General features: G+C 40.9%; 1 protein-coding gene across 2 annotated transcripts in view; it reads left to right on the forward strand.

Annotated features, from left to right (window-relative positions):
- Positions 1-26,688, forward strand: part of TBC1D2B (TBC1 domain family member 2B) — a 64,688-nt gene extending 38,000 nt beyond the window's left edge. The window contains exons 6-13 of one of the 2 annotated variants that reach the window (XM_075897627.1): positions 527-919; positions 3,533-3,643; positions 4,837-5,030; positions 11,397-11,891; positions 16,618-16,735; positions 17,222-17,407; positions 18,718-18,839; positions 22,503-26,688. In XM_075897627.1, the coding sequence (XP_075753742.1) occupies positions 527-919; positions 3,533-3,643; positions 4,837-5,030; positions 11,397-11,891; positions 16,618-16,735; positions 17,222-17,407; positions 18,718-18,839; positions 22,503-22,710 (1,827 nt within the window). In that variant the 3' untranslated portion in view covers positions 22,711-26,688. The remainder of the gene's footprint in view (positions 1-526; positions 920-3,532; positions 3,644-4,836; positions 5,031-11,396; positions 11,892-16,617; positions 16,736-17,221; positions 17,408-18,717; positions 18,840-22,502) is intronic. The other variant, XM_075897628.1, reaches the window with a different exon arrangement.
- Positions 26,689-27,324: the final 636 nt, after the last annotated feature.

Here is a 27,324-nt window from a genome sequence, read left to right on the forward strand (position 1 = left end):
CCTGATTCAACCTAGACATACATACATGGTTCTTCAAACCACTGGGAACTTCCAGATCCCCCTCCACTGGGTCCCCTGGAGAGAACACTGGTCTAATCTTTAGGCTCTCCCTTTCATCTCAGTTTGTGGGAGGAGGTCCATTCCTTTATCTCAGAAGTACAACCTGTTACATCCTATTGAAAATTATAGCTTGGTGGGTTTCCTCATAATGAACTTAGTTCCACCCTTCAGCTACTTAATGGGCCACAGCTGTCACTGCTTTCTGCATGTATAATATAGCTTGTGTGGGTGTGTGTGTGTGTGTGTGTACACGTATACACACTCACACAAAATATAGCTTAGTACATACATCAGTTAATGGTATGGACTTTAATGGACTCCAAAAACCCTCTGACTTTATTCCATTTGCACTTGTTAATTCATATTATATTCTAAGTCTCTTTTCTTTTGTTTTACCTAATTGTGCTCTTAGGCTGTAGTGTCTCCTGCCTTTTATTCACCCTCACTTTACTGTATTCTTTTTCAGGAACTTGTGCGACTCTTGCAGCAGACAGTCCGGTCTTCCCAGTACGATAAATACTTTGCAAGCTCTCTTTGTGATGGGGTTCCAAAAGACAAATTAGAGCTGCTACACCAAAAAGATTCTCAGATTTTGGGTCTCAACAACCAGCTTGAAAAGCTAAATCTGGAAAAAGATAGTCTCCAGCAGGAAGTAAAGAATTTGAAATGCAAAGTTGGAGAACTCAATGAGCAGCTGGGTATGTTAATGGAAACAATTCAAGCCAAAGATGAAGTGATCATGAAACTCTCTCATCAGCTCAGTGAAATCGAGGACAATCCATCCTCCCAAAGTGGAACAGCAAATTTTTCCATGTCATGCTCTTTTAACAAGGAGCTACAGGAACTGGACAGACTAAAAGTAAGACCGCTGTGTGTCTCATTGCTCCAGAATCCTCACACCCATGAGATTTTTTTTTTTCTTCCAAGTGAAGCTTGGGATCTACATTTTGCTGCCTGCTTGACAATATAATCTATAGACATTAAATTGTTGTGTTGGTTCACTGTACACTATAGCATGTTTTCAGTAATACGGTAATTTGTATGGAGGAAAACTACCATGAGAGAAAATCCAGGAAACAGGGACAAAAAATGGGGGGACAAGGGGCGGAGAGAAAACAAAGATTTAAAGGTAGAGTTTGGAACAGAAAAAACAGATGGTAAAAATAGAGTAGAGAAAAAGGTATAAGGGGGGAATAAAAGCTCAATGTAAAATGACTCAAAGGTTTGTTTTTCATACAGGCCAGGCTGTAGGAGGAGCTAATACCCCACAAGAACATATGTTTAGATTACCTGGTATGGGGCTCCATCAGTTTTAGTATTTTTCCATATGGAGGGAGGGGGGCAGGTTTGCCATCAAAGAAAGCCTTCCCATTTTCACCTATTTAAGAAAGAAGCCCCTAGAGGTGTGACCACCAGTCCTGAGAACACTCCTGTTTACCATCTAAGATGTCTACTAGAAACAACTGAAGCTTAACATTAAAAGTGGTTAGGTCCAGACTGGCAGCTTTCCAGGCTCTGAAAGAAGATGATTAGAACTACTGTTAGGATAAGGTATTACACGTAACAAGTTTCTTAGCATATTAAACTTACCTGGCATCTTTTGTTCTATTTTGCTTAGCAACATTGTTCTGTGTTGTATTACTTACAACCACATATATCCCACTTTTTATCTACTATATATTTTAGAGAGTTTGTGAGTGTGTGCCCATCTGTCAGTGAGTCCATTTGTTCAAGGACTCCTAAATGGTAAGAGCTTTGGTACAGAGCTGCTTCTTATCGTCTCACTCGCCCGCCTGCCTCAGGCAGCAGTGTGCGGGGAGAGGGCAGGTGGGATTTGGTGCATGCAGGGAGCTGGCTCCTCATGTGTATTGGCTCCCCAGAGCCACCTGTATCCCTTGACACCTCTCTTAGAGGCAGCAGTAGCATGGGGGAGCAGGTGGGAGCCAGTGTTGACAGCACAGCTCCTGACACACCAGCCTGCCCGAGGAAGCACATGCTGGCCTCCATGCAGACCCCTCTGTGCTGGTCCATTATGGCATGTGGTCCCCTCTGACATGGGCTGGCCCCTGGGGAGCAGCTGCTGACTGGGCCATGGGTTCCTGTCACCCTCTTCCCCCTGGGCCAGCCCCACCCCAAGTTGGCCCCGGGGAGAAGCTGGCAGGCAGGAAGGCTAGCCACATGTCTCGGATTGGCCACAGATCGGGGCAATTAAGTCTCCTAGTACTTTTATTTATTAATAAACCCAGTGTAAATAATCATTGCGGGGGAAGCAGCCACGCATGTCTCTCTCTGTGAAAAAAGGGACAGACAACGTGAATTTACCTTGTATAAAACTCTACAGATTAAGATGGATTTATCTGGCATTCAAGTACAATTAAGGCTGTGCACCTGGTGCTGAATTGAGTCTCTGTAACTGAGCTTTCCCAGAGCTGAGCTAGTCTCAGCATCTGTATTATACTACTGAGGGCTATGACCCTCTCTTGTGTCAAAAGGCCTGACTCAGCAAGACAGAGGGTTGAGGAGTACCCACGAGGGCAGGAAGGTTGGCTCAATGGTATTCCAGCACATCAAGTGACAGTCACTAGCATATCTATGTGATGGAACCCATTACACCTATTCCTGCAGATTTGTACTAGCAATGGTTTAGGCGAAGGTTTCTAACCATCAGAGGAGTGAAGTTCTGGAACGGCCTTCCAAGGGAAGTGGTGGGGGCAAAGGACCTATCTGGCTTCAAGATAAAGCTAGATGGGTTTATGAAGGGGATGGTTTGATGAGGTAACATGATCTTGGCAATTAATTGACCTTTCACTATCAGTGGTAAATAGGCCAATGGTGGGAAGATAGGAGTTGCTATAGAAAACTTTTTTCTGGGTGTATGGCTGGTGAGTCTTGCCCACATGCTCAGGGTTCAGCTGATCGCCATATTTGGGGTTGGGAAGGAATTTTCCTCCAGGGTAGATTGGCAGAGGCCCTGGAGGTTTTTCGCCTTCCTCTGTAGCATGGGGCACAGGTCACTAGCGGGAGGATTCTCTGCATCTTGGGGTCTTTGAACCATCATTTCAAGGACTTCAATATCTGAGATATAGGTGAGAGGACTATTCCAGGAGTGGGTGGGTGAGATTCTGTGGCTTGCATTGTGCAGGGGTCAGACTAGATGATCAAAATGGTCCCTTCTGACCTTAAAGTCTATGAGAAGTCTATGTAAGTTTGGTTTTTTTGTGTAAGGCTAGAAAATACTATCATCTGGTTTAGTAGTGATATTTAACTGACAAGCTCTAGTAGTGAGCCAAGGTAGGATTTATTGGAATAGCTCCTGTTGACGAAAGATACAAGCTACATTAGAGCTCTTCTTCAGGTCAGGATAAGGTCTCATAATGTCTTTTCATCCTAAATCCTGCAGTATATTGTAAAGCAGAAATTTAAATGTCAATATTTATATAGGGTAAACATTAATTCTTATTTTTATTAACAGGACAATCTTCAAGGTTACAAAACCCAGAATAAATTTTTAAATAAGGAGATTTTGGAACTTTCTGCTCTACGAAGAAATGCAGAAACAAGGGAAAGAGATTTGATGGCAAAGGTCAGATTAAACCAGCTTTGTTATACTTGAAGGGTTTTCCTTCTGTTTGAAAAGGTCCAAAATAGATACTGGAGATATTCCATCGTGGTGTTGCAATTTAATTTGTATATCTGCCAAAGAAACTCCACTATACAATAGACATGGAACTGTTCATATCAGTTTTAGTGATGACTCTGATGAAAGCTACTGTGCTTGTTACAGTCTATTTAATCTTGCTGAATGAATGATTTCTCAGAGATTTGTATGACTTTACTTATAATTCATTAGTAAAGTCCAGGAATATTTCATGCAAAAAAGCTCTTTCCTTGAGATTAAGATTACAGTTCCATGAAACTGTCCAGGGCCGGATTAAGGGGGGACTAGCAGGGCAGGTTCCCGGGGCACCAACCTATGAGGGGCGCCTGATGGCAGCTGTAAGGGTCACCATGCGCCTGGCCACGCGGCGCCCCTTAGAGCTGCCATCAGGCACTGTGCTCCAGGGGGGCAAAGCCGCACATGCATCGCGCACCCGCTGCCCGGGGCACAGGAATGGCTCGAGCCGGCCCTGAAACTGTCAATAGGTTTTGATGATGGGACTAGGTATTGGCATGGATATTCAGATCATTGCTGTGCTCTGGAGGAGTCTGTGTAGAGAGTGAAAATATATAATTAAAGCAGCAAGGAATTTTGAAATATTTTATCATTTTAAAGATGTTTTAATGAATATCTGTCAAACTTTGAGGACTACATGCACTCATCATCTGACATTTTAAAATATCAAATCTATTTAAATTACAAGAGTATAAAAGATTGGTGCTACCATCCATATAACTTCTTAGTGAATGATTGGATTTTGTTAAAATTCCCTGCCGCCCCTCACAACCCCCCCCCCAAAAAAACCTTTATGCTAATACTTGTCATATAACTCAGCCCAAGTCTCCCCATCCAATAAGTAGTGATGGTTAAGATCCATTTTAGTCTAAGTATGCAGCATTTAATTATAGTATTTGCTATCATAAACAGTATTGTAAAATTAAAATCAATTTCAGAATGTTTCTTCAAATGTTTGAGTTACTTTGTGCAATTTGGGCATGTAAAACTGACTCTTTTCAGGTTCTATATTTGTTTAATGTTTGGGCTGTGTGAATTTTGAACAAGATCTTTAGAAATGTGTTTCAAATTAGTATAGTAATTTGGCATGTTATTTTCTATAGTGCGCTAGTCTGGAAGCCAAACTTTGTCAGATAGAAAGTAAATACTTGATCTTGCTTCAAGAAATGAAGACTCCTGTTTGCTCTGAGGAACAGAGCCCTACTCGTGATGTCATTAACCGATTGCTCGAAGATGCTTTGAAAGTGGACCACAGTGATCAACCAGAGCAAGCTTTCTTTAAACCTTTCCTTGTCAGGTAAACCTGAGGCTAATTAATTATTTTGAGGGAATCAAGGAGGGAGGCGTGGGTGGAGAATAGATTTCAGATATGAAACTTCATAGATATTGTAAAGTCTTAAGTATCCTAAATGTACTTCAGGAGAATGAATATATAGTATTTTCTCATCCTCCATTTCTCCTCTGAACAGTATACTTATACCCTAGATTTCTTTATACCCTGGGTTACTTCAGCTCTCCCCCTCCAGGCATACCTGGCTCCAGTGCAGGTCCTCTAGAGTGTTCAGGACTGGAACCTCTGGCAGGGTTGGCAGTTCTTATAGGTCAAAGTCTGTGGGCCCAGCCTCTTTTAGGTCCACAGCCACCTCCCAGCTCTGGAGGATGGGACAGGTATGTGGCTCCTCTGGTGGCTGGGGTTTGACTGGTCTCCCAAAGTAGCCTTTTATAGCTCTAGCCCCACCTCCTGACTTCCTGTCAGGTGATGAGATGGGACCGGGATCTGCCCACCCGAGCTGTAGGTCACTGGGTGGCCACTCCACCTCACTACAGGCCAATAGCCCTCAAACTCAGGGAAGCATGGGAGGTTCTAGGTTGCATATTAGAAAAAACTATTTCACTAGGAGGGTGGTGAAGCACAGGAATGGGTTACCTAGGGAGGTGGTGGAATCTCCATCCTACAGGTTTTTAAGTCCTGGCTTGACAAAGCTCTGGCTGGGATGATTTAGTTGGGGTTGGTCCTGCTTTTGGCTGGGGGTTGGATTCGATGACTCCTGAGGTCTCTTCCAACCCTAGGATTCTATGAACAGGCACATAAGAGTCCACATCGATCCTGATGCCCAAGTTCCTGCCAGCGTGGGACTTAGTATGTGTAACCAATGCCAAGGTATAATTATAGGGAGGTACATGCCTACCAACAGGTTCCATAGTACCAGCCCTTGCTTCCACCACAGCCACTGGTCTGGTCAGAGTTATTCTGGAGACCAGGGGTGCTGCTTCACCTCTCACCACTGTCAGTCTCCAAGGCAGTCCCCCTCTTCTCCCCCCCCCAAACAGGATGGTCATTGGGTCAAGGGTACTCCAAGTCCCAGTCCAGATCACAGCACCCTTCATGCACATGGGGCAGATTGCTGGGTTCCTGTGACAGAGTGAACGAGGCCCTGAGCCCAGAAAGCCATAGATAAGGCTTCCAGGAGGCTAGAGAGGCTCTGGAGGAAATGGCTAATCAAGGGCCAGGGGGCCTTCGACAGAAGCTGCAGAGCTCAGCAGCAGTCAGTGCAGGGCAGAGCTCAAAGAGAGCAGACTGCGAGGCTGGCTGAGGAAGTTGTCTTCTGAAGGGAAAATCCTGGAGGTGCCACAGATAGGGACAGTGCAGGTAAATGCGCTCAAACAGATAGGGACAGTGCAGGTAAATGCACTCAAACAGATAGGGACAGTGCAGGTAAATGCACTCAAACAGATAGGGACAGTGCAGGTAAATGCACTCAAACAGATAGGGACAGTGCAGGTAAATGCACTCAAACAGATAGGGACAGTGCAGGTAAATGCACTCAAACAGATAGGGACACTCTCAGGAGATGAGCCACCCCATTACAGTTTCCTTCACTTAACTGCCTTCCAATGCCGATCACTGGCTGCATGCGTTAGAGATTCTTCTAGATCCAACTGCTCTGGGTCATGGCAAAGTGATCGGCACTGCTTGGCATGGAAACATCCATCTGCCTCGTGGTCTTCCTAAGCTGTCCAGTCAGGCTCAGAACAGTGGCCACTGACGCCAAGCCAAGCCCTGACTTACATGGCACTGTCAGTGTGGTCAGCACTGCAGGCCCATACATGGCCTCAGCGTCAATGGCCGGGTACCTCTCTCGACCACTCCAGCCCACCCAGTCGGGTGATGGGAGGCATTCAAAGGAATGGGGAAGCCCCAGAGAAGATGACAGTGAGCTAAGGAGACTGTAGAACATAGCACCACCGAGCCACCAGGGGAAGCAAAGCCACCCCGGCACCTATTTCATCATCTTCATCCCCAGATGAGGGGATTGTAGTCCCCCTGCACCTGAAACTGCCGGAAGATGCAAAGACCCATTAAGAACTATTTGAGAGGGTTGCAAGGATTCTGTGGCTACAAGCAGAGGAGTTGAAGGAGTCCACAGACTCCCAATTCAATGTCCTCTGATCCTTGGCGCCCGTGAGGGCAGTGCTACTCCTTTATGAAGAGGTCCTGAAGATTACCACGGCCTTTTGGCAGGTACCCTTCTCCCTGGCACCCACCTCTAAGAGGATTATGCTAGAGATTTCAAATACCTTTTCATTCCCACTTCCCTCAACTGCCTGGTGGTTAAGACAGTCAATCAAAAAGAGAGGCAGGGGCAGCCCAGAATGACATCCAAGGATAAAGGCGCCAAATAACTGGACTTATTTGGGCATAAGGTTTATTCTCATCCAGTTTACAGTTCAGGATGGTGAACCACGAGGTCCTCCTTCATTGATATGACTTTCATAGTTCTCTTCCCGGAGACTGGTACACTGCCCTCGACTTGAAGGACACATTCATTTACACTGCACTCTTCCCTGGAGCTGGTCCCCAGCTTGTAACTGTGCTTGGGATTCTTCCGTCCCAAGTGCAGGACTCTTGTGGCCCAATCCTCCAATTTGTCTAAGTCATTCTGTACCCTATCTCTGCCCTTAAGCGTATCTACCTCTCCCCCCAGCTTAGTGTCATCCGCAAACTTGCTGAGGGTGCAATCCATCCCCTCATCCAGATCATTAATAAAGATATTGAATAAAACCGGTCCTAGAACCGAACCTTGGGGCACTCCGCTAGAAACCGACCGCCATCCTGACATCAAGCCATTGATCACTGCCCGCTGGGCCCGGCCTTCTAGCCATCTTTCTATCCATCTTACCGTCCATTTATCCAATCCACAATCCCTTAACTTGCTGGCAAGAATATTGTGGGAGACCATATCAAAAGCCTTGCTAAAGTCAAGGTATATAACATCCACTGACTTCCCCATATCCACAGAGCCAGTTACCTCATCATAGAAGCTAATCAGATTGGTCAGGCACGACTTGCCCTTTGTGAATCCATGTTGACTATTCCTAATCACTTTCCTCTCATCCAAGTGCCTCAATATGGATTCCTGAAAGATCCCTTCTATGATTTTTCCTGGAACTGAGGTAAGACTGACCGGCCTATAGTTCCCTGGATCATCCTTCTACCCTTTTTTGAAGATGGGCACTATGTTTGCCTTTTTCCAGTCATCCGGGATTTCTCCCGATCTCCACGACTTTTCAAAGATAATAGTCAAAGGCTCCACAATGACATTTGCCAACTCCCTCAGTACCCTCGGATGCACTAAGTCCGGACCCATGGATTTATGTACGTTTAGCTTTTCTAAATAGTTCCTAACCTGTTCTTTACCCACCACGGGCTGTCCATCTTCATCCCATCCTGCGTCACTTAGCGCAGAAGTCCAGGAGCCGACCTTGTCCGTGAATACAGAGGCAAAGAAAGCATTGAGTACTTCAGCTTTCCCCATATCATCTGTCACTAGGTTACCTCCTTCATCCAGTAGGGGCCGCACACCCTCTCTGATCACCTTCTTCTTGTTAACATGCCTGTAGAAACCTTTCTTGTTATCCTTCACATCCTTAGCCAGTCGCAATTCCATTTGCGCTTTCACCTTCCTGATAACCCCCCGGCATTCTCGAGCTATACCTTTAAATTCCTCCCTGGTCATTTGTCCAAGTTTCCACTCTTTGTAAGCTTCCTTTTTGTGCTTAAGTTCACCAAGGATTTCCCCTGTAAGCCAGTCCAGTCTCCTACCATGTTTGCCTCTCTTGCTATGCATCAGGATGGTTTCTTTCTGTGCCTTCAAGGCTTCTTTAAAATGCTGCCAGCTGTCCTGGACTCCTTTCCCCTTCATGTTAACATCCCAGGGGATTCTGCCCATCAGATCTCGGAGGGAGTCAAAATCTGTTTTTTTGAAGTCCAAGGTGTGTGCATGTCTTTCCATATCAGCAATATACATTTCTACCCATGTTCTGCCCCAAGTTTCACTGGACAGTGGAGGAAAGACACCCTTACACACTAGAAATGCAGAGAGCTCTGGTCTTGTACTTAAAGCATACCAAGCCCTTTTGGAAATCAGCACTACTTTTTATTGCCACTCTGAACCACATGAAGGGGCTACCAGTGTCCTTTCAATGGATCTCTAATTGGATCACTATGTGTATGTGCACCTACTATGACTTGGCATGGGTACCCTTGCCTTAGGTCGTCCGTGCCCACTCTACCAGGCCCCAGGCATTCTGAATGGCTTTCCTGGTGCATGTGCCCATCCTGGACATGTGTAGTGCCACAACCAGGTCCTCAGTCCACACATTTGTCTCATTATTCCATCACTCAGCAGGCTAGAGATGACATTGCGTTTAGTAGAGGTGTGCTTCAGTCAACAATGTCTGTGAGCTACTATCCATTTCCAGGAGCACTGCTTGGAGTCACCTGATGTGGAATGGACATTGTCAAGCACTCGAAGAAAAGACAGTTACTTTTTTGTAACTGGTATTCTTTGAGAAGTGTTGCTTATGTCCATTCTACAACCTGCCCATGTGTCCCCACTGTTGGAGTTTCTGACAAGAAGGAACTGAGGGTGAAGGAAGTGCACAGCACTCATTATATCACACGATGGAAGCAACCTACAGGTACTGGTAAGGGAAAAACCTCTGGCTCACCTAATGTGGAATAGACATGAGCAACACATCTTGAAGAACACCAGTTATGAAAAGGTAACTGTCTTAGAACATAACATAAGGGCTGGGGGAAAGCTGACGGGTATGGAGGAGCACATGGATTGGATTGAGACACCTCTCAGGATAGTGTCTATTAATAGAGATTCTCTATGTTCTAGTAAGGAGGAGAGGATGGAAGAAGATAAAATATGGGTAAGATCAGATGAGAAACAGTCAAATGAAAAAGTGTCATTCAAACACATCAGGAAATGCCAAATAGCTAAATAGAGAAAAAATTTTAACGTGCTTATGCACAAACATTAGTCTAAAAAACTAGAGTGCCTCTTAAAATGAGGGATAAGGGATCTTTCAGAAAAGGCTTTATTTTCCGAAATATCCGCGTCTAAACTGGCGCTTTTTTCCGGCAAAGCTCCGAGCTGGAAAAAAGCGGCAGCCATTTTTATGCTAATGAAGCAGGGGAGATTTAAATCCCTGTTTCATTTGCAATTGCGATATGTCTAATTTGCATCCCTTTTACGAAAAAGGGATGCAGTCTAGACACAGCCTAAATGTGTACAAAAAATAAAGCAACTGCTTTGACAGCTGGAGCTTCGACTTTGTCCAACGCGGCGCTAGTATATTCGTATTCAGTCACCCATGTGGTCCATGCTCCCTGAGAGTGAGAACAGGGATTTACAGTGGTATATAACAGGCGATCGCACCACTGACTGCATGCACAGTGCTGAATAGTGACATAATTGTCCCTATTTTCTGGCTAAGCTGGCATTACACAGAGACACTTATTGTGGAAAACACAAATGAAAATTGTTTCCAATAAAATGCATAAAAGCTTAAATATTAATTATTTTTTAAAAATAATAAAATGTTATTGTAATGGAATTTTCTTGCGGAACCTTTATTTTCACTTCACGGAACCCCAGGGTTCTGCGGAACCCCATTTGGGAAACACTAGGATAGAGACTAAGACAGAGAATATCTTATTGCCTCTATATAAATCCATGTTACACACACATCTTTAATACTGCATACAGTTGTAGTCACCTCAGCTCAGAAAAGATATATTGGCACTGGAAGGATTCAGAAAAGGGAAACAAAAATGATTAGGGGTTTTGAATAGGGATGTTAAATATCGATTAACTAATCGAATAGTTGATGGGATTTCCATTGACTGTTATATTAGTCAATAAGGACTAAACCGCAATCCAGCTTTGAAATGTACAAGAGTCCTAGCAGGGCTCTTATATTAAATTATATTAAATGATTTGATACCACATTAAATATAGACAAAATTATCCAATATATTTAACTATTCCAAATATTAATGCAACTTGATTGTCTCCTAATTTTGTTTATATGATTCCATGGCTTAAGCTTCTTGCAAAGGCTTACTTAAAATTAATTCTAAATGTAGATAAATCTTTGCATACAGATTGTTCAAAAAGTAAAATAGGTTTTGTTGTAAATTGAATAGGGAACTTTAACACTTCTATTAAAATAGTTCTAGCATGGTTTTAAGGCTACTGCTGTACAAACTATTGCAAAATTAACTTCAGAATGACTATTTGGATTTTCCTCAGAACATACCAGTCTGCAAACCTTTTGTAAAAAAACTTCTTTTTTTTTTGTCTTACAGTGAATATGATATTTATGGGTTCCAGACCGTCCCAGAAGACGATGAGGAAGAGAAATTAGTCGCAAAGGTGCGAGCCTTGGATCTGAAATCCATTTCTCTCACTGAAAATCAAGAGATTTCCACTGGAGTAAAATGGGAAAATTATTTTGCAAGCACAATGAACAGGGAGATGATGTGCTGTCCAGAACTGAAGAATCTTATCCGCTCTGGAATCCCACATGAACATCGTTCCAAGATGTGGAAGTGGTGTATCAACCTCCATATTAAAAAGTGCAAGGATAGCACCGACCCTGGGTATTTCCAAACCCTGCTTCAGAATGCCCTTGAAAAACAGAATCCTGCATCCAAACAAATAGAGCTAGATCTCTTGCGAACTTTGCCAAACAATAAGCATTACTCTTCTCCCACTTCTGAAGGGATCCAGAAGCTACGAAATGTCCTTCTTGCATTTTCATGGAGAAATCCTGATATAGGATATTGCCAAGGTCTCAACAGGTATTCTATTTTAAATCTGATAAATGAAAGAGCAGCATACTAGAATACATGGTAGATATGTATACAGTAAGGATAGCACTGTGCTTCAGGACATGATTATTTTTATTTGTTAATTTCACTAAAGATACTCCTCATCTTGCTGATTTGATAATTTGGATGTTGTTTCAAACCTTGGTAACAGTTTGGAAGGAAATGTATCAAATAGTAAAAGTACTAAACAGAAAGAATTTGCAGGAAAAAGTCATTCAAAATAATGTTTAAAAGTGCCATTTTAAGACATTGGTCATAACACTGATACATTTTTTGAGAAATAAGGGGCTAAGTTCTTCCTCCTAATATATGAAGAACATGTTCATCTAAGGGCCATGTTGTGGCATATCTGATCATCTTTCAGAGACCTGCACTAAAAGGAGTTATCTGCACTCCTCCAGCCCCTCTCCCCCACAATAATAGTTTTCACTGGTGAACATCTGTGGAATTTTAATTTTTCCCACTTATTTTCACATAAGCCTCAGTTAGGGCAAGAACATTCTGTTTAGCATTCACTTATTAAATGAATTCTTGAACTTTTTTTTTTTTTTTTTTTTTGCAAAGAGAATCTGACCCAGAATTAAAATAAAATAAAGATTGACCGTTTTTAAAGTTGTCACTTCTCCTTGATAACTGTTATGAGACACTTGATTGGGATATGGTTGTATTGGCAGTTTGAAGATAAGAAAGAGATGGGGTAAAAGGAGGAGTGGGGAAATTCTATCTAATTTGGCTTGTATGGAAGTAGATCTAATAACAGTGCCATAGACATTTTCTAGATATTTTGTAATGAAATAAATCCTCATGAAATAAGAGAATTCTGTAGATTGTATGGGTTTTTTTAATCTAAAATAACATGTGCCTAAATCAAGACAGATTTTTTTTTATCTTCAGAGCCCAGGAATCTGTTGGTTTGGAATGCTTAAATAGTACAGAGATAGCTGCCAACAGAAGAACCTAGCAAAAACTGACATTGTGGGGGGACGAAGTGTGCTAGTCATTTTTGCTTACTGTGTGTGATGAATGGAAGAGGTACTACCCTATTCTGGACATCCAATCCATTCAGTTAATTAAATTGCCTTAAGGCTTAAACCCAGAGACAGCGGGTCCTTAAAAATCTCATAAGAACGGCCATACTGGGTCAGACCAAAGGTCCATCTAGCCCAGTATCCTGTCTGCTGACATTGGCAAATACCAGATGCCCCAGAGGGAGGGAACACAACAGGTAATCATCATGTGATCCCTCTCCCATCATCCATTTCCAGACAAACAGAGGCTAGGGACACCATTCTTACCCATCCTGGCTAATAGCCATTGATGGATGTAACCTCCATTAATCTATCTAGCTCTTTTTTGAACCCTGTTAAAGTCCTAGCCTTCACCACATCTCTAGGAAGTACTGGCTGGAAGCCAGGATAGTCAATAAAAAGAGTGTATTTTTTTCAATTGCTCTTTAACACCTCGCAGCCAAGTATGCTTTACCAAGTATAGGGGTTTTTTGTTAATAAAATCACCTTTTTAAGACTATGATCAGACTCCTGTGTCCTAGGAGGTTCTGTGTGCATGTGCCTGAGACTGAAAGGTCAGCTGTTAAGATAACAGTGGCAACACCTGGCAGAGAAAGTAGCGGGGGCACCAGCAATGCCTCTCCTCACCTCTTCCCACGCTTCACCCCTCCCCGCTTGCCTTTTCCCAATATCCCCCAGAGTGACAAGAAGTGGTGCTGCTTGGACTGGAGCTGCCCAGCTTTGTCATGGTCAGAAATTACAGGTTGTTTTACAAGCTCTCCCCTTAAGGAGGGTTCAAGAACTTGGCAGGTGGGTGCCCTATGGGAAGAAATTCCCAAGTGTGTCTTCCTGGGTTCTCAAAGTGGTTTTTTTCATTTGGATGGTGCCAGCATAACATCCACAGTCAGGGAATCCATGACCTTGGGAAGTTTTTTTAAGCAGAAACTTTTAATGGCAGGATATTTTAAAGTCTCTTGTAGGCCCCTACCTTCTGCAGTCGAAGTGCCAGAGTGGGGAACAGCCTTGACACTGTGCTAGATAGATGAAAGAAACTAGTTAAGCAACCTTCCCACGGGACTTATCAAAAAATAGGGAGCTTAAACAAAATCTATAGGATTACACACATGGGTAGAAGGCATAGGTAACACAAGGTACAAAAGTGTACTCTTTTGATCACTTATCACCTACCTATGCATAAAAAAGTGAGTCCTGAAGGTAATTGTATTATGCCCAAAAATGAACTAATCTTAGCCCATCACAAAAGATATGGCCATGCTGGATCAGCGCCATCATGCTCTTAGCCAACACCATGAAATTAAGAAGAAAATACAAGAAACCTCATGGCTAAATTGGAATGTCAAATTGGCTCTGACCTAACTTGTTAAAATAATTATCAAATATTTTAGCTGTTTTAGAATGTTAATTGTCAGACTTCAGCAGATTCACAAAACATAAGGGAAAGTTAGTATTTACACCCACACTATAGTGTCCTTCGCCTTGCAAAGTCTGAGAAGCTGTCAAAGTTCTAGGATGTCCTAAGCAGTTACTATTTCCGCTAGGGATGTGAACGACTAGTTGACTAGACCCTCCCCCCACCCCCGCTGCCTCAGTCAGAAATAGGCAGCAAGGGGGCAGGGAAGAGGATGGAGTGTTTCAAAGCAGCAGCACCACTTGGAGCCTGGGGCCAAACCCTGGGCTCCCCATGGCATTTCAAGGTGGCAGCACCACATGGAGCCTGGAGTCCATGTGGTGCTACTGCTTTGAAACACCGCGGGGAACATGGGGCCAGCAATGGGCAGCTTGAGTCCCCCACTGGCCCTGTGCTCTCTGCAGTGCTTTCACTTTTCAAGTGTAGCAACAGCCCTGGAGCTCTTGCTACACTTCAAAGGCAGAGACACCCTTATTGACTAATCAAATAGTCAATGCAGATTGCATTGACTATTCAATTAGTCAATTAATCTAACTTTAACATCCCTAAATTCCACATTCAGGAGACGTTTCAACAAGCAAGTGATGTTAGATTAAGGCATCTGACTTGAAAAAGAAAGTCAAGTCTGATATTATGTGCACTTAATGTAACTTTGGTGTTCAGAGCTCTCCTTATCTATGTAAACAGGAAAACTAGCAATGCACTTAACTCATCTTTGATCGTGTTATAGTTTTCATGAAATAGAAAAATAAGAGAAACACATTCATTATTTTATTTTTAAAACAATACAGCCCAGCCAATTACTATTTTGCAAACCCTGAATATTGCATCCTTGAAAGCTGCTACATTCTTCACTTAGAATACTTTATAGTAGAGCTCTAGGGGAATCATTCCTCAAAGTGTGTTTTGTGTTTTGTTTTTTGTTCTGATTCAGTGGCCATTCCAGCTTCTTCACAAAAGGGAAGAATTAAATGCAGGTCTCTTTGTTCCCGGAAAAGGGAGATGATTATCACTTTATACAGCAAATGTGATCATCTATGGGTTTTTTTCCATAGCTTTTGGGGACTAAACTTCTAAGGCTCCAAACATACAAGCTGGTTTATGTGGACTGATCCTTCTAGGTGCATGGTGCTCCATTGACTTCCATGGAGCTCTCTTCAGGCACAAATGTTCTGTGCCAATGCAGCTTGTAAAAATGGGCCTTAGCATATTACAAAATACTTTGAAAAGCCGCACAGCAATTTCGCTTTAGATGCAAGATACTTTTGGAAAGCTTAATAATTTGGAAATTCCAGGAATACATCAAATTAAAACCATTCTTAAATTTGAAGTCTTTTAACCTAGTTTCTCAATTAACATCTACAGTTATTGTAACTTGGAAGACATTAAAAACAGGACTGTGCAGCACTTTAAAGACTAACAAGATGGTTTATTTGATGATGAGCTTTCGTGGGTCAGACCCACTTCCTCAGATCAAATAGTGGAAGAAAATTGTCACAACCATATATACCAAAGGATACAATTAAAAAAATGAACACACATGAAAAGGACAAATCAAAGACATTAGTGAGAAATACTGACCTGCTTTTTCTCTGTTATTTTATATTGTGAATATGCTGCCAAACTATGTATAATCATTGTCACATTTTCCCCTGTATAATCAGTTTTTCTGATTTGATTGTGAGAAACACACAGCAGAAGGGGAGAAAATTTTGTACTTGTGATCAGAAATCCATACATTTTGGTATGAAGTGTTGGATATGCACAGCCCTTAAAATTACTCTTGGCTCATTTTTGAAACTATGGTAAATTTCAAGTTGTCAGTGTTGCTGTATATACGCTAATAGTTTTAAAGAAATGTTAACTCCTTTAATTCTCTTACAGAAGACTATATAAATAATGCACAGGGCTTTCTTTGTGTGTAACATGTAGGAGGATTTTTATTTTCAACTCTGCCATTAGTAGAGGCTGTGTGGATTGAGAGCCACAGCAATGGCCTTAGAACCAACAGTTTCCAATATTTTAATTTTCCAACCCACTGCCAAAACGGCATCCAGCAAATCCGTTTGCTTCCTTTTGCCTTACTGGGTTCACTTATTTAGCTAAATAAAAGTACTGAAGCCCAAGACATGCCTCCTACTCAGGCAATCATAATAATTTTAAATGCATTTAGTAAAGTTCTATTTTAAAAAAATGTTTTGAAAAATTTGATCTGTGTTTTAGTGGGCTTGTTTTCAAAACTGACTCTCTTTATTTGTAGATTGGTAGCAATTGCACTTCTCTACTTGGAACAGGAAGATGCCTTTTGGTGTCTGGTTACAATAGTGGAAGTTTTCATGCCTCGTGATTATTATACTAAAACTCTACTAGGCTCTCAGGTATGCATTATGCCAAAATAAAACACAGCTTTGATAAGTGCCGCTAAAATATGGTTTCAATCTAATTCTGATTTTGAAAGCTAGTTATTGGACATTGGTTAAAATGAAGGTAATAATATTTGCCTCTAATAAGAGGGCTTTTATGAGATTAGTGATAGAGATGCAGCCGTGTTAGTCTGGTCTATCTGAAACAAAAAACAGGACTATGCAGCACTTTACAAACTAACAAGGTGATGAGCTTTCGTGGGCCAGACCCACTTCCTCAGATCAATTTGTGGAAGAAAACTGGCATCAATTTGTGGTCGAAAATTATGAGATTAGGTTGTTTAGTATATAGAAGTGCATTGATCAGTAGAAGAGACCTGATTGAGACTTCTAAGTATCATTACGGTATAAAAGTTTTTTTAAAAAAAGTTGTGTGCTTTGAAATATGAACAGAACTGTGTACGTGCTTAATCGCAGTAATAGCATGTCTCTCCTCTTTAGGTTGACCAGCGAGTATTCAAGGATCTGATGAATGAGAAACTGCCACGGTTGCATGCTCACTTTGAACAATACAAAGTTGACTACTCACTCATAACTTTTAACTGGTTTCTGGTGGTATTTGTGGACAGTGTGGTCAGTGACATCCTCTTTAAAATATGGGACTCTTTCCTATATGAGGGGCCAAAGGTGAGTTTTGTGAGCTAGATGTTTTGCAGTTCACGTAAGATATAACAATACAGTGCAGTGCTGAAAAATTCAGGGTGGGGGATTTCACAACAGTTCTAAGAGCTGGTCAAAAATGAAGTGAGGAAGAATTTACATAACAGCCTTTTCAGCCAACAAGTTCTTCCATTTTAAGTTATGACTTGGACATTTTCCATGACTTTCATTATATAGAATAAGCCCTAAGTATTTAGGTAGTTCCCTTTGATAATGCTTTAAATACATCTGATTCCTTTTTGAAAAATAAACAAATATCTAACCAATATTTCCTGGTTACAAACACTCTCTAAAATAGAAGTTTAGGAAAATGCAAAACTTGGCTGTGACTAGGGAGGTGACATTTATTTGCTGTAGGGAGACAGGAAACTATCATTTTTGTTTTTAATTTCTGCAGACACTAATCTAGTATATGGGGCATCTAAGCCATTAATTAAAATTGCAGAATTAAAGAGACAAACAGCTGCCAATAAATGTACCACCTCAGCAAAAACTCACAGCTGAATAGAACTCTGACAGTTCTATTTAAAAGGTTTTATTTTTCTCAGATACTTAGATACAACACAAAATTCAAGCTAATAGGGAGGTGGGAGAGAGAGGGAGTGAGAGATGGGATGGGGGAAGTAAGCAAGAGTAGTAAATTGAATGCCTTAACCTTCTCTTAACATTCCAGTTTACCCTGTGGCTTTTGGTTAAATAACTTTACAGTGAGCACAATACTGTGATAAGATATACCTGCACAGGGTAGCAAAGTGATAGGCCTGCTGACCCCACTCCATCATGGAGAGAGTGTCAAGACAGTTGTATCTCTTTCCCATAACTAACTGAGCAGCTGTTGGCAAAAGTTGAATTGACTTTCAGTTCCCTGTAACGTAATTCCCAAGTGTTCAAATACCCCAACAGACAAGACTGCGAGAAGCCAGATTTTGAAAAACTAATTACTTTTTTTTTTAAACATGACACAGAAAGCTTGTTGTTTCAACTCTGCAACAGTGTTGGTGTTTTGTTAGGCCATGTTGCCTTGACTTTACGGTTTCGTTTTTGTAAGGCACTCGGAAGCTTTTGGACACTAATTTATTTAGAGGTGCCCAAGTTGTTATATATCTGGGGGAAAATGTTTGATCATCGCATGCAGAGCTGTTTCCCCAACATAAGGCTACCTTGCACAAATGCAAAAAGACTATGTTTCAAAAAGTTGGTTTTATATAAAAGTGACAGTATGAATCATTGTATTCAGAATGTAATATGTATGTATTCATACCTTTTTTGAAATCCAGGTGATTTTCCGTTTTGCTCTGGCTCTCTTTAAATACAAAGAAGAGGAGATGTTAAAACTGCAAGATTCAACATCCATATTCAAGTACCTCCGATACTTCACTCGGACCATTCTTGATGCTAGGTAAGTAATTTAATTATATACCTTTAACATCAACAGGATTTTATGTTGGGACACAGATGAGAAACACTTCACCTAGATGAACAGCATCTGTTCAGAAAAATATCTGAGATTTCTAGTCACTGGTTTGATTTTTGTCTATCCTCTTCCTTAAAGTGTGTGTGTGACTCCCCCATTTCAAATTCAGAAGCGAGAGAAACAAAAGTAAAAACAAAACAAAAAAGTATCTGCTGATAAAATGATAGTCATCTTCTTGTAAACAGTTTGGCAGTTTCACCTAGCATATCAATACCCGGATATTTATTTTGCAGTGTTTCCACTTACTCTTATTTATATTTGTATTGCAATTGTATCGTAACCTAGGGCTTCCAGTACATAGACACACACAAAGCATAAAATAAGAGGTCTGGAGTAAGGATGTGAAAGTAACCTTTTATACTGGGGCGGGGCGGGCAAAAAGGCGTCCACGGGCCTGATTCAGCCCCCAGAGGCCCTGCCACCCCTCCACCCCCAGGCTAATTAAGGCCTGGGGGCGGGGGAAAGTGCACAAAGTTTCCTCTGCCCTGCCAAGAGCACCAGGTGCTTATAAGTGCCATGGACTCCTGGCAGGATGGGAGGAGACTTCACATGCTCCCCCACCCACGAGGCCTGAGGGCAGGGGGGAGTGCATGAAGTTTCCTCCGCCCTTCCCCCACCCTGCGAGGAGCGTGCGGCCCTTAGAAGTGCCACGTGCTCCTGGCAGGGCAGGAGAAGTCTTTGCACACTCCTCATGGTCTGTGAGTTTGAAAGGCTGGACATATCCTGGCCCTGCCTCTTCTGTTTGAGGCCCTGCCCCTTCCGCTGTGACCCGGGGCCACTTCAAACACTTCTGAAGTGGCCTCTGGCAAAAAATTATTGCCCACCCCTGGTTTACATGGTTAACCGAAGAGCCTATATCAGAGGCAGGGAGTCGGCATTTAAGCCAGCTCCCCATGCGTACTAGCTCCTGTGGAGCCGCATGCTGCCCAGCATTGGCACCGGCCCCCTCCACCTGGGTTTATCCATGTAATCACTGCAATTTTCAGCAGTTACACGATTACATAATTACATGTGTTTTAAGATCCCTAGTATAAACGTGCCCTATTGAGCAGTGTCGTGTACTACTGATACATGTACATAGGCAAGCATTGAGTAGTCAAAATATTTTAGTGTGTGTGTGTGTGTGTGTGTGTTTAGATACAGTTGCTGTTGTGTCCTTAATTCTTTGCATAGGAAGTGCCGTTTATGTGAACTCTGTTCAGCATAAATTAACACCTAATGTTTGTACATATCTGATACAGGGAGAGGATGGTAAGCTAAAGAGCAGCAAACAAAAGTATTTTTCATAAAATGGCAGTTTGGATTGGAATTTGGCACAACAGTATAATACACATGGAACTTTTTTTACCATTCTTGGCTGTCCTCTAATAACAGCCAAACCAATGGAGCGGCTGAGATGTTATTTATTAGAACAATGTCATGTGACTTAAGGTTTAAAAACTGATTCCTGTTTGGAGCTCCCTCTGTGTTGGGTGTTCTGCATGGAAGAAAAAAGGGCAGATTCACCCAGTGCTTAAAGATGAATGAGAGGGCCTGACCCAGTAAAAATTCTCTGTACTTCCACATAGGAGAGGGAAGTTTGGCTTTGGCTCCCCCCAAGTGGCTCTGTGAGGATATACAAATCACACTGGTTCTATCTCAGAATTGACTCCCTCCTCCTTTCCCCTCTGCTGATGATGATTTAAGGAATGTCTAAAGAGAGTTGTATTTAGTCCTTCTTGGACAAAGGAAAATCGTGATAATGATTCCAAACATAGAAGTGGAGAAAAGAGTGAGGGAGCCTGGGGAGGTGGGTGGAAATGTTTTTAAACACACAAAGTAACAGAAAGATAAATGCAATGCATGCTTTCTGAACCTGAACCTTTTGAGTAGTCCTGAAATCTTTGACCTATATTCTCCTTTGAATTAAAATGACTTTCCATACCAACACCATCAGAAAGTGATATTTACAGCCTAAACTGTTGTCCCTCCCTTATTTGAACAATAATGTCAGTCTTGAAGCTTACAAGACTTGTAAAGCTGAACCTTCTTTTTAAATAAGTGTGTATAACACCTGGTGATTTTTAAAATTGGATTACTCCAGCCCCCACAGAATCCTTTTTGTATTACCAAGGCATGTTTGCTAAACCAGGTTGGTTTAAGTCTGTAAAACTTGGGCCCCAACTATTTACTTTTTTTAAACTATATTTCTTTTAGCTTAGGAGTGGCAGGCTGGTGTTCTCTGATGGTTTAAATTAATGTACATGTTGGTGTACGAAAGCTTAATAATACATAAGCATTGCAATCTGGTTATTTTTAATTCCATTCTGTATTGGAATAAAATTGGCACTATCAATTTATCAGTACAGTGATTTAGTACTAATGTATTAGTGCTACAGTGACACCTTGTGGATTTAAGCTGAATTGATTGATTTAAAAATTAGTCTTCATAAAGAAAGTCTCTCAAGTTACTATTTTACAAACAATTTACTGTTAAAAAATATTTTTGAACTTGTAAAGCTTAGTGATAGGAAAGTTCTGAAGAGGCTGGAATAATTAATTGCACTAAAATATTTATGGTGTAGACTTGGCAACTGCTTCTGTTGTCTGGCCAGCATTTAAGGCGGGGCTGGGCAAAATAGAGCCCACGGGCTGGATTCAGCCTGTGGACACAACAGGGAGCCTCAAACACACTCCCTGCCTGTCCCGCATGCCACTCAGAAAAGTGGCTGTGGGGGTCTGTTCATCTTCGAACAGCTGCAAGCCCGAGAGAGAGGAGAGAGGCTGCCTCTACCCCCAACACTATCCCATTGGCCACTTTCCGGCCAATAGGAGCTGCCTTTTAAAGAACAGGCAGTGCATGAAGCACCCTTCCCCCCTCCCCTCAGGATCACAGCTGTTCATACACACATGGCCACAGCAGCTGGTGCAGGGGTGGGGGAGGCAGGGAGCCTGCCTGAGAAACCTGCTGGGCTGCTGGCCAAGAGTCGTCCAGGTAAGTCTTGCCTCTGGCACCCCTGTACCTCTCTCCCCTCCCCCACTTCTGCCTCCCTACTCCTGCCAAGCTAGTTCACATAACCTAAACCCTCTGCCCCCTTCTGCACACATACACCCTCCCAGACCCTGCACCCTAATCTTTTGCCCCAGGTCATAACCCCCTTTTGCCCAAGGTCACAACCCAAACACCTGAACCACTTTCTACACCCAGTCCCCTGCCCCACATCACAACTGCATCCTTCACACAAACGCCCTCCCAGACCCCACAACCTGTTCTGCACCCAATCCCTTACCACAAGTTCCCTTTTGTACCCAACCTCCATCCCAGACCCTGAACCTCATCTATTAATATCATGGAAGAATGCAGCCCTTGACCATTTTCCAAATTCTTGGAGTTGGCAGCCATCAAAAATTATTGCCCACCTCTGATTTAAGGGGACATTCTGTAACACAAATGGGCATTTTAAAACTGCTTCTTTTCCAAAGCTATCTTGAAATTTCATACAAGACACATCAGAGATTAATTTCACACCATGTATAAAGCACTACAGTGAATGAAGCTTAAAACTGCCATTAAAAGCCATGGATCCAGTGGTGATCGTCTAATCTTAGGTCATCTTTCAGGAAACTGAACAACATTGCTTTTGGGGATCTGAATCCTTTTCCACTGCGTCAGATCAGAAACAGGAGGACTTACCACCTGGAGAAAGTGCGCTTAGAGCTAACTGAGCTTGAAGCCATTCGTGAGGACTTCCTTCGTGAACGGGAGACCAACCTCGATAAAAGGGACCTTATCAGCGATGATGAAGAAGATAGTTGAGAGAATTCATTGACTTACACTTGTTTGGAATTGTGACCAAAGCTTATTGTGTGGGTTAACTTCAAATACATTTCTATCGTATCCTTTAAAACTGAATGTTAAATATTGGCATTTGGAAATATGCGGGACAGATTTCCAAACCTCAGCACTTTCTTTCAAAAATATTGTTTTGTATAAGAGGCCAAACAGTTCTGTTTACATCTATGTTCATGCAATTGTAGAGAGCACTTAAGAATTAGTATCTTTCAACCAGTTAAACAGCTGAGCTGACAGTTGTTCTTCTGAAGTGCCCCATCACAGTGCCTGTATGGAAAATGGTATAGAAACATCCTTTCTCTTTTAATCTAACCTCTTGTCTCATTTCTGAAGCAGTACATTATACTGAACATAGTTATACATTTTTATAGTATAGCCCCACAACATGAAAGAACACCATTTTTCAGTTTCAGGCAGATGCACAAAACTGGCTTTCATAGTATTTTCATGAATAAATGAGTCATTCTTTGCGTTACAGCTGAGAGAATATGGAATGGAACACACCAAGAGCTTTCATCTTACTCTATTTCTTTAAAGGGAGCATGAAAATGGGATAGCTAAGAATGAAAATGTGTGTGTATAATCTTTCAGAATACTTTAATTACCATGCAAAACATAACGCATTTATTTTGAACAACTGTTTTATATTAATTATCAGATTATCAAATGTCTGTCAAGTTCTACTGCTTAATCTTTTTGTTTTTCTTCTGACCACAACTTCTCAAAAAATGACAAGCAGCTGTTAAGGGAAGATGGAGTTCACCGCAGGAGTCCCACAAACATGAGTAGATATTCTGTTGCTTACATTGTAGCATTTGTTTTTCATGAAGTTCTATTCTTCTCCCTGTTCGGGGTCTACACTAGAGCGATGTTTGAATTTTAGAAAAGCACCCAAGTGAACAATTTTTTTCATGGATATAAAGTATATTTTCAGTGTATACAATACAGTATCCTTAGAAAGGAAAAGAAATGTTTAGCAAAGCATCAGAGAAACCTAAAAGTCACCGTCTATGAAGGTGTTGGGTTTTTTTGTTTTCTTTTGTTTTTTTGTGGAAATGAACCATACAGCGCACTCCCAAAAACATAGCTGCTGTGAATGATGTATTCATATGTATCCATGAGACAGCTCGGGAAACAGATAAGGTTATTCACTTAGTATTGTCTCTGACAGTATGACTATGAAAAGCACTGTTGCTTCACTTTTTGATATATGCTATTAGAAGATTAGTTAGAGGGCCTGATGGATTTTTCTTGCTTTGCTCTCATTTTGTTTAGGTTTCTTTATAATCATCTTTGCCAAGCTTTTCAATCATCAGAATGTCTGAGCTAAGCATCACTTTTGTGAGAGAAACATAAAATTAGAATTCCAACAAAAGTCATTAAAATCTGTCTCCCTCGAAAGGTTTTTTTTTTCATTTCTATGCCCGTAAAGAAGTGAGAATTGCAATAGTTGTTTGACGTTTCAGCTTACAATAACTTTCCATTCAGCTGTGAATATAGTTATTTAGTAGGTCTCTTCTGTTTCAGTCCTATTCATGTTAAAAAAGATAAAAAATACTGGTGGGAAAGGGAAGGGAAGATTGAGCTGGAGTTTCACAACTTTTTTTTTCTGTTGGCTTAATTGATGAGTGGTTAAATATTTTGCCTTTAAATAAACACATCCTTTATAGAGAAATTGCCTAGTGTTATGCCTAAATAGAAGATCAGCCCATATCTTGTAACTTGAAAATCTTGGTTAGATAGATATTGAAATGCTGTTTAACTAGCAAAACATGTAATTTCAAATATGCAACAAGCCCTTATGCTTATTAGAGAAACTTGGAATGATCTTCAGAATTATTTCAGTTGTGTTTTAAAATATTCATAGCATGCATAGTACAAGCAGTATCTTTCTTACTTACACCTCTTGCCTTATACTTGAATTTACTAGGCAGGTTTTCATGCTATTGCACATTCTGTATTCCTGTTATACTTATTACTATAGTGAATATTTAAATACACAAATCAGACCAACTTTTTAAATTTTCTGATTGTATGCTGTCAGTGTTTTGAAGGAGCTGGTCTCTAACCAGATCTATGTTTCTTCTTTAAAAAATGTTTTCAAGCATTAAATGAAATCCATCCATTTATAAACTTAAGTTTTTCCTTTGTATAGCAACATTTAAAATACTATGTTTGAACATTTACTAGTCTACCACTTGTGGAGATCTTGCTATTTTGAGCCTTAACTATAGACCAGTTTTGTGACATTATAAACATTTTCAAACAATGCACAGAAGCCCTCAGGTGATGCAGAGAACGCTGTTAACTTTTGAACCACTGTACAAGAATTTCCCCATAGATGGCAAGTGTATGGAAGAGTAGAGTTGATTTGCAATATTGAAGGCCCATTCCTCATAAGAAATGATATGCTGGTGGTTAAATTTAATTTCTTGTGTTCCTGCTATTTGTATTAAATGTTATTACTGATGTCTAAAATTTGTGCAGTAACATTAAATGATGTTTTCATGTTTTGAACTGTAAGTTAAAAATCTGATACACAAGAAGTGGAATGCTCAAAGATACCATTTGTTCAGATTATTTTGTTGGGCACAGTGAAATGAGTTGGTTGCTTCAATCAGGTTCCCCATAGCCTGGTGCTTACATTTCAGTAGGCATAATGGCCAAAATTTAAATGGGCAATAAAGACTAAATTGTACTCTCATCATCAAAGTCCCTACGGAATGGGAGTGAGCTTGCTTTACTGTTGTCCATCCTGTTCTGCAGGCAAATAAAGGATTGTGAGTGCTGCTTAATTTATGCTAATGTTCATTTTTTTAAATGAACATACAAGGTTGCAAGCATTCAGTAATATTCAGCAGGTGACACCGGACAAATACAATGTGACCCGGTGAACTGCAAAAGCTGGAATGTGTTGAGGAAAAAAAATGTTAACATTTAGGGGAAAACTTGAAAAAGTGCAGAAGGACTTAAGTGTGCATCCCTGCTGTTGATTTAGAAATGAATCCCTTAATGAAAATAATACAGATCAAGTTAAAATTGATGTCAAAATGTCTTTTTCTGTTTAAGGTCTTGTTTGATACTTTCATTACTCTTCACTACAATACTTTTACAGTCTTTTAAAAAATAGAAAATTTCAATTTTATGTACATATGTGAAAAATATTTGTTATGCATGGCTCCCATTACGTGTGTTTATGTAAACCAAAACACTAGATTAAAATCCACTCACCCATTATGCATGATTCTAAATAAAGTAACTTTCCACTGTCTTGTAAAAAATGTTTGATCTTGTTACAGAGAAATCTTGTTATCTTGTTACAGAGAAATCTGTTAGGGATGGTACTTGGTCCTGCTGTGAGGGCAGGGGACTGGACTCAAAGACTCCTTAAGGTCCCTTCCAGTGCTATGAGATTGGTATGTCTCCATATATACACACACTATCCCTCTTAGCTAGTAGTAGTAATGCACAGTATTCCAGCTCCACCTCTGCCCACAGTATTATAATCCAGTATTATTAGCAAATTTCTTTTATCAGTTAAAAGTATATCTGTGGTTAAGTAGAAAGAATTTGCTTTTTCATTGTTCTTCTGTAGGCATACAGGTATGTACACATAGTAGGGTGTCTGAGCAATAAAAGGATTTTGTAATTTGAAATAGCTAGAGTAAGAGCATTCCTTCATTTTACAAATAAGTCATGTTCACAATCCATGCTAGTTTGTTATGTTAAACTGTTGAGAAATTCAACTAGTCATTTTTCTACTCTGGAGCTATATACAGATGTTTAAATAAACCTTAAGAACCATATTTTTTAAACAAATTCAATAGTGCATAGTATAATAAATCACTTTCAATCACAAAACTTAACTGGTCTTCTTTTGCTAAAGATTGTTGTAAGATTGAAAGAAAAGAAAAATAAACCATTTATTACTTTGTATTATAATTTGGTATGTGTCATTTTTAACAGAAATGCAGGAATCATTAAAACATCCAGCGAAGAACTACATTTTGATACTAGTTCTTTTAAAAGTCAGATCATCAATTTTGAGTTTCAGTGGAAAACTTTTGTCTAGTACAGGAGCAAGTATTATTTGATTACAGTTCTAAAATGAAGAAAAAAAAGCAAATAGAACAAGGGAATGAGTGCGTGAGACTCATATTACATTCATTCTCCTTAATGACATTTCTCTTGTCTGAGTTAATCAAAACAGGACCTTGATGTAATTTTGAAAGTAGTCAAGCTATGCCAGAAGTACAGGAGGCAGAGAAAAAGGAGGGACAAGGCAAAACTGGGAGGCAAGATCAAATCAGTATTTTAGATAGCTATATACAAATGCAAGAAGTATGGGTAATAAGCAGGGTGAACTTGAAGTGCTAATAAATAACCACAACTATGACATCATTGGTATCACAGAGACTTGGTGGGATAATGCATATGATTGGAATATTGGTATAGAAGGGTACATCTTAATCAGTAAGGACAGGCAGGGAAGAAAGGGAGGAGGTGTTGCCTAATATATTAAAAATGTATACACTTGTACTGAGGTGGAGATGGACATAGGAGACAGATGTGTTGAGA

Source organism: Pelodiscus sinensis, chromosome 14 (genome assembly GCF_049634645.1).
Source record: "Pelodiscus sinensis isolate JC-2024 chromosome 14, ASM4963464v1, whole genome shotgun sequence".
NCBI classification, from domain to species: domain Eukaryota; kingdom Metazoa; phylum Chordata; order Testudines; family Trionychidae; genus Pelodiscus; species Pelodiscus sinensis.